Genomic DNA, 12,195 nt, shown 5'->3' on the forward strand with positions numbered 1-12,195 from the left:
TCCATCACCTCCACCAGCTTTGTTCATAGTGATGCTTCCTAAGGTCCACTCGACTTCACACTCTAGGTGAGTGGTCACAGCATAGTAGTAATCTGGGTCATGAAGATCTTTTTTGTACAGTTCTTCTGTGTATTCTTGCCAGCTCTTATTAATATCTTCTGCTTGTGTTAGGTCCATACCATTTCTGTCTTTATTGTGCCCATCTTTGCATGAGATGTTTCTTTGGTATCTCTGATTTTCTTGAAGAGATCTCTAGTCTTTCCAATTCTGTTGTTTTCTATTTCTTTGCATTGTTCATTTAAGAAGGCTTTCTTATCTCTCCTTTGCCTTTCACTTATCTTCTTTTCTCAGCTATTTGTAAGGCCTCCTCAGACAACCACTTTGCCTTGTTGCCCTTCTTTTTCTTGAAGATGGTCATGGTCACCACCTCCTGTACAATTTTACGAACCTCTATCCATAGTTCTTCAGGCACTTAATCAGATCTAAGCCCTTGAATCTATTTGTCACTTCCACTGTATAATCACAAAGGATTTGATTTAGGTCACACCTAAAAACTAGGAACTACAGCCATAGAAATAGTCTTCATCTTCTATCTAAATATGGGTCCTAAATTGAATTTTTTTTCTATGGATAAATGTTCTCAGGGGGGGAAAGGTACGAATTGCTCTTCAATGTGTTATCCTTTTATTACTGAGTAAAGCCTCATAGTATCAAAAATGTGTCCCAGGTCCTAGCACTGTCTGACACAGACAATCTTTAAGCCCAGTTTCCATAGTCTTGACTTTATTCCATAATAAATAGTTAATTCTGGGTGGTCACTTAGGGGACCAGTGGTCCCCACTTGCCCAGGACTCAGGGGTTGGCAGAGTCCCTGCAAAGCAGAGGGACGATAAACTCTCCTCTCGCCACCAAAGTTCTTCTCTCAGAAATGAAAACACTTAAAATACAGTGAAACCCAGACATAAATCACGTTGCAAGTTCAAGGATTTCATTGTAAAATGGATTATTCCACATACTCCATGCCAACAGTGATATATACCATTTTTGCTAGTGTACAAGATTATGCATTTTGGTCTTGTACCTCAAAATATTCCTGTTGGAGGCAGACTCTGACAGATGTTAGGCACCTACCTTTTTTCCGTGCATCCACTAAGATTCCTTTCAGGACACTAAGAAGGGTTGCTAGAAGACTAAAAGAAGTGTTAGTCACTCAGTCATGTCTGACTCTTTGCGACCCCATGGACTATAACCCACCAGGCTCCTCTGTGCATGGGATTCTCCAGGCAAGAATACTGGAATGGGTTGCCATTCCCTTTGCCAGGGGATCTTCCTGATCCAGGGATCAAACCCAGATCTCCTGCATTGCAGGCAGATTCTTTATCATCTGAGCCACCAGGGAAGTCCTAGAAGGTTACCTGGTTAAATTGGGGTGAGCTTCCTACCCTGGCCCAAATGTGCTACTTCTTAACTTCCACTGTCTCACATCAGGACTAGAGCTTAGGTTCTGAGCAGCACAAGGCCACCCCGGACTCTTTAAGGGACAAGAACATCATTTCACATTTCATTGTCCAAAGAGAAGCACCAGCATGGAAAGATCCCATGGCCAGCAGCCTTCCTGGGACCACCATGAATTCCAGTCTTAGCTCAACCATGAAGTCTGTGACTATGGGCAGTTAGCAACCATCTTCCTGACTGTTTCCTCTTCTATAAAAGGAAGTTAATCCTGTCTGCACCTAGAGGGATGAAGATCAGAAATCCAGCCAAAAACCAAAACCATCCAAGCGCTTGACATAAAGTATAGATGGAGCACATTCGTACACATTTGTTAACACACACACACACACACAAAATGCACACACATGCTTCAGAATGGCAAGTTGCTACTGACACAATACGCAATGCTTTTCAGAAATATTTCTTTTATATAGAAACACAGTATTCATTTAGTAAGAAACTTTTTACCATCTTATTTGAACAAATTCTCTCCTCCCAAGGTTTTTGATTGAAAATACATTATAGCATGTTTTATTATCATTATTGTTATTTTCCATAACATTTAATACCACATTTCCTTCTCCCACATAGAATATCACCTAGTAGAATTTTCCCAAAGGAGCCGCAGCACATTCATGACAAAGACAGAAAAGAAAACCATTTTTAATCTCTGCTTTCAGGCAGGATGATTCAACTCAAACAATGTCAAATTTAATCAGCTATGAAACTGAAAAATGGAAACCAGCCCAAGTGTACACCATGATCATGAACACTCCCAAGATGTGAGGGAAGAGAAGAGAAATGTCTGCCTCTTCTTCCCAAACTTCAGTGTAACTTTATTTTTTAAAAAAATTATAAAAAGGTATCCTCCTGCCTTCATAGTGTGAAATGTGGGTGTTTTCTCAGGACCACGTGTGGGCAAGTGGAAGGCATGTACTTGTGCAATGGGGAACCGTAACCCCTCTGAGACCTCTTTGTACCTGGACAGGAGACTTTCTGATTTTCAATCTTGGCTCATTGCAGAAGAAAAAAGGGCTACATCCCTCGGGGGCGGGGGAAGAAGAACACAGCCGCCTTCAGGGTACATGCCTGACTTCAAGTCCATACAGGTGTCTGTTCACGTTGGTGATCTTGGCTCACCGAGTTTTCAGTATTCTGCAGACCTCCCCTCACACGGTCCCTCCCTGGACGTCTTCTGAGTGTAGTTAATGTGTTTGAGAACAGTAAGGTCACAAGTCAAAGGATTGGGGGCTTCCCAAGGCACAGCCATCTTGGGTGTATTCTGGAAGACAAGTCATCTCAGCTTCCCCATCTCACTTTGGGAGCAGACACGTAGGTTCCCAACATTCAGATTTCAGGGGCTGGAGATCATGCCAGAAAAACAAAGACCCAGATGCCCAGAATGTACTGTCTCTGCAAGTTCTGGCACTTTCTCCACATATCTTCATGCCATTCAAATGTCCTACAAAATATTAAATCAACTGGGCATGGCTGACTTAATGGTACAAAAAGGCTTTATAAAAATACTCCCTGCACTTAAAAAACAAAAACAAGAAAAAAATGCATGTAAACATCACCTCTAAGTCACTGGAGAACTCTGGAGTCTTGATCTTGTCTGTCCAATGATTTGCAGTCTTAAGTGTTCAGCCTTTTTTTTTTTTTTTTTTTGGTGGAGGTATCAATCCATTTTTTTCTTATTAACAGAGTTCAGAGTCTGAGGCCACCTTTGATTATGAGCTTGTGGTTTGATTGGCAGGAATAGAATGATCAGGAGACTGATGATATGTAAGTAAAAGTACATAGACCTAGGAAGAAACATACACACTGTATTTCAAATGAGGATATACAAGGGAAATGTCACATGAAGCAATTACATCATCCTTTGGCACTGCAGACCTAACCACCCTCAGGCTTGCCTTGATCTACTGCACAGATAACTTCCTACAGTGGCTGAGCAGGCCAAGGATGGACCAAAACCTCAGAGCCGGGCAGAGCAAACCAACTAGCCCATCTGCAGACAGACACGTGGTAATATCCTGCTGATGTTATAAGCAGATCAAGAGCATTAACCCCACAGCTAGAAACTCACCATATTAAAAGTATAAGGATGCATGGAATGCAAATTCAAGCCCTACCCTATGTTCCCCTAACACAAAAGCAACTGACACTTTAGCCAGTGTGCTCCACTAAGTGTCAGGGGTTCTTGTATACATTATGAGCCCAAAGAGTCCAGATTTCAAAGCCTACCCCATGACTCAATAATTTTCATCCAAACTAGAACACGTTTTGCTTTTGAGGTCTGTGGACTTACAGCCTAAGTGTGGTACTGGGCACAATGTTCAATAAATCTGTACACATCAATGAATGAAGTAATTAGGAACAGCTTTTATATGATTGCTGTATATCCATTTGGAAAAACTGAACTTTCAGTTTCTCCAATGCTTTTTGAAGAGCAGAAGGAAATAATGTTAAGGGGCATTTACGTCTCATCCCCCAGCTTCTGTGATCACAAGGTCGGGTCAACAGAATAGTCGAGAGCTCCAGCAGAAGCAAGCATACCTTCTCTTCTTTCAGTAAGTATGTACTGTGTGTGCGTGCTCTACTGCTCAGTCATCTTTGCGACCCCATGGACTGTAGCCCACCAGGCTCCTCTGTCCATGGAATTTTTCAGGCAAGAATACTGGAGTGGGTTGCCATTTCCTCCTCCAGAGGATCTTCCCAACCCAGGGATCAAACCTGCATCTCCTACATCACAGGGGATTCTTTACCCCTGACCTATCTGGGAAGCCCACCTAGAATGTAGGAAGGATTAAACTGGGATCTATAAAAAGACAAAGACTCCACCCCTTCTTTTGGGAATGGAAAAGACCGGTACAGACAGAATAGGAGCAATTTAGCCAGCAGATGGGTGAATAGCCACAGGTGAGTGGTCATCTGACTTACTATTTAAACCAGGACATTACTGAGAGTGAAAAACAGTTCAACAAGGAAACACTGGCTCTGCAAGTATAAACTGGGATTCTCATAGGCACATCCGAGGCAGAGGCAATTCCAGCTCTCAGAGTCTGCTCTCCGAAAACAGACTTTGTTTTTGCCTTTTGCCTGAATCATTTACATGTGGTCAAATCTACCCTGGAGCAGTTATGTTAGATTAGAATATTCTGAAAGTCAAGGGGTTAAAATTTCCTTTTCAACCTCCCAGTAAGGTTTAGTAACCTATTCTGACATTCCATACTTCTCTCCAGTGTTAAAGAACCCTTCATCTCCTTTATTATGGAAGAACTCGGTTAACATTTATATAGTGTTCTAACACTAAACTAGATGTCCAGATATACAGATGAATAGGGCACAGTGATCTACAAAAACTCCTACACAAATTCTAACATTCTTATACACTGAATTTACTAAGTGTTATCTAGTTAAAGACAACTTAGGAGATTTTGCTTTTGAAAATGATTACAGAGAAGGGTTCTGCTCTAGACTAAATATCTCTGTCCTCCTTGAATACATATGTTGAAACCCCGACTTCCAATGTGATAGTATTGGAAGAAGTAGCCTTAGGGAGATTTGGTTTAGAAGAGGCCATGAGGGTGGGGTCCCCATGACGGTATTAGTGTATTTATTAGAAAATAACGGGAAATCAGAGTGTGAGCTGTCTCTGTCCCCTTCTCACTGTCCCTCAACCCATCTTTTTGCTCTCCCTGCTCTCCTATCTCCATCGGTCTCTCTCTCTGCTATGTGAGGACACAGCAAGAAGGCAGACTTCTGCAAGCCAGAAAGAGCTCTCATTGGAAACCAAATCTGCTGGCACCTTGATCTGGACCTTCCCAACTTCCACCACTGCAAAGGAAAAAAAAGTCTATTGTTTAAGTTACCTAGTCTATAGTATTTAGTCATAAAAGCCTGAACTAAGACAACTTCATTCTTTTTTTTTCTTTTATTGGATTATAGTTGATTTACAATGTGTTAGTTTCAAATGTGTGAAAAAGTGATTCAGTTATACATATATTCATTCTTATTCTGTCCTTATACAGATTATCACAGAATATTGAGTAGACTTCCTTGTGCCATACAGTAGGTCCTTGTTGGTTACCTATCTTATATATAGTAATATGTGTTAACCCCAAGCCTCTGATTTATCCTCCATACCCCTACATTTCCCCTTTGGTAACCATAAGTTTGTTTTCAATATCTGTAAGTCTGTTTCGACTTCATAATAAGTTCATTTGTATCATTTTTAAAAAATCAGATTCCACATGTGGGTGATACAGTATTTGCCTTTGTCTGGCTCATTTCACTTAGTGTGACGATCTCCAGGTCCATCCATGTTGCTGCAAATGGCATTATTCCATTCTTTTTATGGTTGAGTAATGTGCTTAGTCGCTCGTCATGTCTGACTCTTTGCAACCCCATGGACTATAGTCCACCAGGCTCCTCTGTCCATGGGGATTCTCCAGGCACGAGCACTGGGGTGGGTTGCCATGCCCTCGTCCAGGGGATCCACTGTACATGTGTGTATATATGGACCCCATCTTCTTTATCCATTCATCTGCTGATGCAACCTGATGGACGTTTATGTTGCTTCCATATCTTGGCTATTGTAAACAGTGCTGCAGTACACATTAGGGTTCCTTCCTTTGCAACTTTTTGGGAAGAATTGTTGTTAACTACTCTCTAAATGTATGACAGAATTTCCCTGTGAAGTCATCTAGTCCTGAGCTTTTATTTGTTGGAAGATTTGTAGTTACTGTTTCAACTTCAGTACTTGAAATTGAACAGGTCTGTTCTCTTTCTTCCTGGTTCAGTCTTAGAAGGTTGTACCTTTCTAAGAATTTAGCCATTTCTTCTAGGTTGTCCACTTTATGCGCATATATTTGTTTGTAGTAGTCTTTTAAGATCCTTTATATTTCTCTGGTGTCAGTTTAACTTCTCCTTTTTCATTCCTGATTTTATTGATTTGAGTTCTCTCCCTTTTATTCTTGATGAGTCTGGCTAACATTAATCAATCTTGTTTACATTCTTAAAGAAAAAGCTTTTAGTTTTTTTCCATTATTCATCTCTATTACTGCTCTGATCTTCCTTCTTTCCTTCTACTAACTTTGAATTTTGTCTGTCATCTTTCTTTCCCTTGCTTTAGGCCTGAGGATCATAGCTTCTCTTCTCATGTCTGCCCTCTGGTGGCTGATGTTGGTCCTGAGGTTTGTGCAGGTTTCCGGTCCTGAGGTTTGTGCAGGTTTCCTTGTGGGTGGAGCTGGGTCTTGTCATTCAGGGGGTCAGGATCTTGTCAGTTCAGTTATGTTCGACTCTTTGCGACCCCATGGACTGCAGCATGCCAGGCTTCCGTGTCCATCACCAACTTCCAAGGCTTGCTCAAACTCATGTCCACCGAGTCAGTGATACCATTCAACTCATCATTGGATGGCATCCTCTGTCGTCCCCTTCTCTTCCTGCCTTCAATCTTTCCCAGCATCAGGGTCTTTCCCAATGAGTCGGTTCTTCACATCAGGTGGCCAAAGTATTGGAGATTCAGCTTCAACATCAGTCCTTCCAGTGAATATTCAGGACTGATTTCCTCTAGGATGGACTGGTTGGATCTCCTTGCAGTCCAAGCGACTCTCAAGAGTCTTCTCCAACACCATAGTTCAACAGCATCAGTTCTTCAGTGCTCAGCTTTCTTTATAGTCCAACTCTCACATCCACACATAACCACTGGAAAAACCATAGCTTTGACTACATGGGCCTTTGTTGGCAAAGTGATGTCTCTTCTTTTTAATATGCTGTCTAGGTTAGTCATAGCTTTTCTTCCAAAGAGCAAGTATCTTTTAATTTCATGGCTGCAGTTACCATCTGCAGTGATTTTGGAGCCAAAGAAATAAAGTCTGACACTGTTTCCCTATCTATTTTCCATGAAGTGATGAGACCAGATGCCGTGATCTTCGTTTTCTGAATGCTGAGCTTTAAGCCAACTTTTGCACTCTCCTCTTTCACTTTCATCAAGAGGCTTTTTAGTTCCTCTTCACTTTCTACCATAAGGGTGGTGTCATCTGCGTATCTGAGGTTATTGATATTTCTCCCAGCAATCTAGATTCCAGCTTGTGGTTTATCCAGCCTGATATTTCACATGATGTACTCTGCATATAAGTTAAATAAGCAGGGTGACAATATGCAGTCTTGACATGCTCCTTTCCCAGTTGGGAACCAGACCATTGTTCCATGTTTGGTTCTAACTGTTGCTTCTTGACCTGCATACAGGTTTCTCAGGAGGCAGGTAAAGTGGTCTGGCATTGGTTAGGACTGTGTCAAGGGGTGTGTTTAGAGGTGGCTGTGTGGCTGAGACTTCCCTGGTGGCTCAGACAGTAAAGAATCTGCCTGCAGTTCAGGAGACTGGGGTTCCATCCCTGGGTCGTGAAGATCTCCTGGAGAAGGGAATGGCAACCCACTCCAGTATTTTTGCCTGGAGAATCCCATGGACAGAGGAGCCTATAACCTTGGCTGGCTACAGTCAGTGGACTTGCAGAGAGTCAGACAACTGAGAGACTAACATAAGGACAAGGTGACCTCAGTATGGCTGCTGATGGGTGGGGTGGTGTTCGTAGCCTCCTGATTGTTCTGTCTAAGGCATTCCAGCACTGGAGCTGTAGGTCGTCGGTTAGAGCCAGGTCTTGAAGCCAAAATGTCGACCTCTGGGAGAGGTCAGTATTCTCTGGGGGCTTCTGCCACCACTGTCCTTACCCTTCCCCCGGCCCAGTGAGCCACAGCCAACCCCTGTCGCCACAGGAGAGCCTCTAGGACCCATAGGAGGTCCAGTCCTAGCTCCTGTGGAGTTTACTACTCTGGGCTGGCTCCCAGTGTGCACAAAACCTTGTCTGTGCCCTCCAAGAGTGGACTCTGTCTCCCCCAGTCCCGTGGAGCTCCAGTCCTGTACTCAGTCCCCATGGACCTTCAAGGCCAAATGCTCTGGAGTCTCTCCTCGCAGGGCTGGACCTTCACGCTGGGGAGCGTGATGTGGGCTCAGCACTCGATCTTGTGAGGGAACCTCTGTGATGTAATTATTTTCCAGCCTATGGGCTGCCCACCTGGTGGACATAGGGGTGCTTTCACAGCCAAGTCCTACCGTCTCGTGTGGCTGCTTCTTTCTCTTTGAATATATCATTTGGGGGAGATTCCAGTCTGTTCAGTCGATGGCTGTTCAGCACTTAGTGGTGATTTTGGTGATTTCCCGAGGGGAAGTGAGCTCAAATCCTTCTACTCTGCCATGTTTGTGGAAACACAAGTTTCATAATACAGTCAAATGTTCACTTGGGGCTCACAACTACAAGGGAAAAAATTAGACTAAGGCAGGATTTTTAGTCACTACAGATTGAAAAGTGACGAGACAGAAAACAAAGCCCGTCTGACACTTAAATGTCAATCACAGAAGGGTATCCTGAGAAATGGATTTGCATACGACTGCCAGTCATCTCCAGTTCCTGAAATTACCCCCTAGAGAGGAACAGATCTAGCCAAATTCAGAGAGTCTCCTACGAGTTTCTGAAAAAGAATGGTTTTAAAAAGATTCTGAAAACACTTTTGAAAGGCAATCTATAATAGCCATTGGCAACAGCTATGCAGCTGTTAATCTAATTTTAATTAATTTGAATTTTAAGTTGAAAACTGTTTCTCAGTCACACTAGACACATTTCAAAAGCTCGGTGGCCACATGTGCTGGTGGCCAACCTACTGGATGGCATTTCAGTCACTGTAGAAACTTCCTACTAGACAGAGCTGACCTAGGTAGGGAATTTAAATGGTATACATAAGCAGAGAGGAAAACAACATACACTTAGGCTGAGTTACTTGAAACTGACAAAAGTGACAGAAATGTCAATTTCACTCTAAACAAATAAAGTAGGTTGTTGTTAAAAAGAAATGGAAATCTCCTGAGAGTGATCTGGACTGATGATGATTTCTTTCCCTAAAGCTCCTGCCTACATATAGAATTTGGCATGCTTAGTTGGTTAAACGCATGTGATCACAAACAAATCACCACTTGTGTGTGACTCGCAAGTGATAATTCTTCCAAAGTATTTTCTCCTACAGAAATTTTTAGTGACTGCACTCCTCCTCTTGCTGTTTAAAAAAAAAAAAAAAAAACTTTGCAAGTGAAACTTGGGTTTTGCTGTGTGACATCTGTTACATTACTCACCCTCTCTGAGCCTCCATGGCCATAAATAACAGGGATAGTGATACCTACCGTTCTCTCCTCGGCTCACTGCTCTACCTTGGATTGGTTCTACACTCTTCCCACATTCGTGTTTCTCAGGGCTTCTTCCTGTTACAATGGAGCTTCTCTGTGTTGCTCCCAGGGTTTGCAGCATAACCCACAGTGCTCCAGCCGCCCCCTCAGTACCCCCACACCCTCTATACCTGCTTCACACTCCCATGGTGCAGCCTCCAGGAAAGAAAGCTCAATGCTGCTTTCTCTCGAGTCAGATTCTTGTTACATGCACCTTGTACATGTCACATGGTACAAAATCTTTGGACCATTCACTCAAGGGTCTGATCTTGGTGGGTATTTAAAAATCTGTGAATTATTTCCTATCACTTCTATCAAGCTATCTCCTCCACGGAAGTAGGAATGAGTTCTATCTTTTGTTCACCATCCCAATCCCAGCGTAGAGCAGCGCTTAGCATGCCATGCTGTGCTAAGTGGCTTCAGTTGTGTCCGTGCAACCCTATGGACTGCAGCCTGCCAGGCTCTTTGGTCCATGCGGTTCTCCAGGCAAAAATACTGAAGTGAGTTGCCATGCCCTTCTCCAGAGCATCTTTCTGACCCAGGGATTGATTAAATGATATTGAGTTAAATACAGGCACTTCTGCTTTAATATGACACACATATTCCAGGAAAAAAAATATTGCATCTAGCAACATCATGTGCTTAAAATACCCACCCCAGCCCTGGTATGTTTCGCCTCTCCCCAGTTCCTGTTTCTTTATCTGCATAGTGACTTAGATTTTCCAAACACTGGGGGAACCCTCAGCCCCAGCCATCTGACTTAGGAATGCAAATCAATGTGTCTCAACGCCTATTTAAAAAAAAACCTGTTTAACATAATTCCTTGTTTATTTCACGGTTCCACTCCTTTATAAAAGGTCATCTCCTCACTAGCAGCTCTCTCCTCTTTCTTCTCTCCAAATAAAAGGGGGAAAAGGACCCAGGGTTACCAGTTAGAAGCAGACACCTCAAAACCTATGAGACTTTTTGTAACCTGAGCACTAAAAAAGACAATTAGCACCCAAGACCAAAACTTGGACAGCCCAGGAGGATAGCTGGACTGGGCTTAAAGGTTGCTTCAGAGAGTACTAAAATGTACAAGATAATAAAGGGCAAATGCTGGCTGGAGGGGAGAAGGCAATGGCACCCCACTCCAGTACTCTTGCCTGGAAAATCCCATGGACGGAGGAGCCTGGTGGGCTGCAGTCCATGGGGTTGCTAAGAGTCAGACACGACTGAGTGACTTCACTTTGACTTTTCACTTTTACGCATTGGAGAAGGAAATGGCAACCCACTCCAGTGTTCTTGCCTGGAGAATCCCAGGGATGGGGGAGCCTGGTGGGCTGCCATCTATGGGGTCGCACAGAGTCGGACACGACTGAAGGGACTTAGCAGCAGCAGCAGCAGCTGGCTGGAGGGCACTTAGATAAAGTGAACGTGAAGTCGCTCGGTCGTGTCCGACTCTTTGCAACCCCGTGGACTGTAGCCCACCAGGCTCCTCCATCCATGGGATTCTCCAGGCAAGAGTACTGGAGTGGGTTGCCATTTCCTTCTCCAGGAGATCTTCCCAACCCAGGGATCGAACTGAGGTCTCCCACATTGCAGGCAGACACCCACCAGGGAAACACTAGATAAGGGAAAGGAAAATAGAGCAGTGAGCAAGTGGGGCTGCTCGGAGGGAGGGGGCATGGGAGGTAAAACCAAGATGGTGCAGGCTTGCGGGGAGGGTACCTCTGGAAAGAGGGAGCCTAGTGCAGATAGGACGGCTCATGGCTCCTACCTCTGTAGCAGCTGAACTGAGGGGTTTTTGGCTGAAGATTATAATTCTTTTCCCACTATTCCTGCATCCCTTGTCTAGAAAAATCTTTATATAAACCAGTTCAACTTCCATCTGGACATAACTCCTACGACCTAACTGGAATTACAGAAACAGACTTCAACCTGGAAAAAAAAAAAAAAAAAACTCCTACATCTAGACCCTGATACCTGTACTGAGCAGTGAGAGTATCTTTGGTCAGTCCTAACCAGTGTCCAGTCTTTGATGTACCATAAGGCACGTTTGCACGTCTATTTCCAAGCCACTTTTCTGACTGTAGCTATGGCCCAAACTTAACCCACAAAAGTCCCTGCAAATCAGTAAACAATGCAAGTCACAATGTATCGAGTACAGACTACCACCTCAGACACTGGGCTGAGCCCTTGCACATCTGCCTCATTCAATCCTGACAAAGGTGTTTTGAGATGAATTCTATGCTTACCTTCATTTTACAGTTGAGAAAACACAGGTAAAAGAGGTTAATAACTTGCCAGAGGTCACATAACCATTTCTCTGAGAGTAGAAAACTATAGCTAATTCAACAGAGGAGTGAAACAATAAAAGTAATAAAGAAGAGGTTTGCGGTTCAGCAGGAAGGCTGGTGTCTGAACACAAGGGCCTGACATCCTTT

General features: G+C 43.4%; 1 protein-coding gene across 1 annotated transcript in view; it reads right to left on the reverse strand.

Moving 5' to 3' along the window:
- Window positions 1–1,902: 1,902 nt before the first annotated feature.
- The window catches only part of MBOAT1 (membrane bound O-acyltransferase domain containing 1), a 115,354-nt gene continuing 105,061 nt past the window's right edge, over window positions 1,903–12,195 (reverse strand). Inside the window, exon 13 of the mRNA XM_040249899.1 lies at window positions 1,903–3,299. Coding sequence (XP_040105833.1) covers window positions 3,173–3,299 — 127 coding nt within the window. The 3' untranslated portion in view covers window positions 1,903–3,172. The remainder of the gene's footprint in view (window positions 3,300–12,195) is intronic.

This window comes from Oryx dammah, unplaced genomic scaffold (assembly GCF_014754425.2).
Source record: "Oryx dammah isolate SB20612 unplaced genomic scaffold, SCBI_Odam_1.1 HiC_scaffold_11, whole genome shotgun sequence".
Taxonomy (NCBI): Eukaryota; Metazoa; Chordata; class Mammalia; order Artiodactyla; family Bovidae; genus Oryx; species Oryx dammah.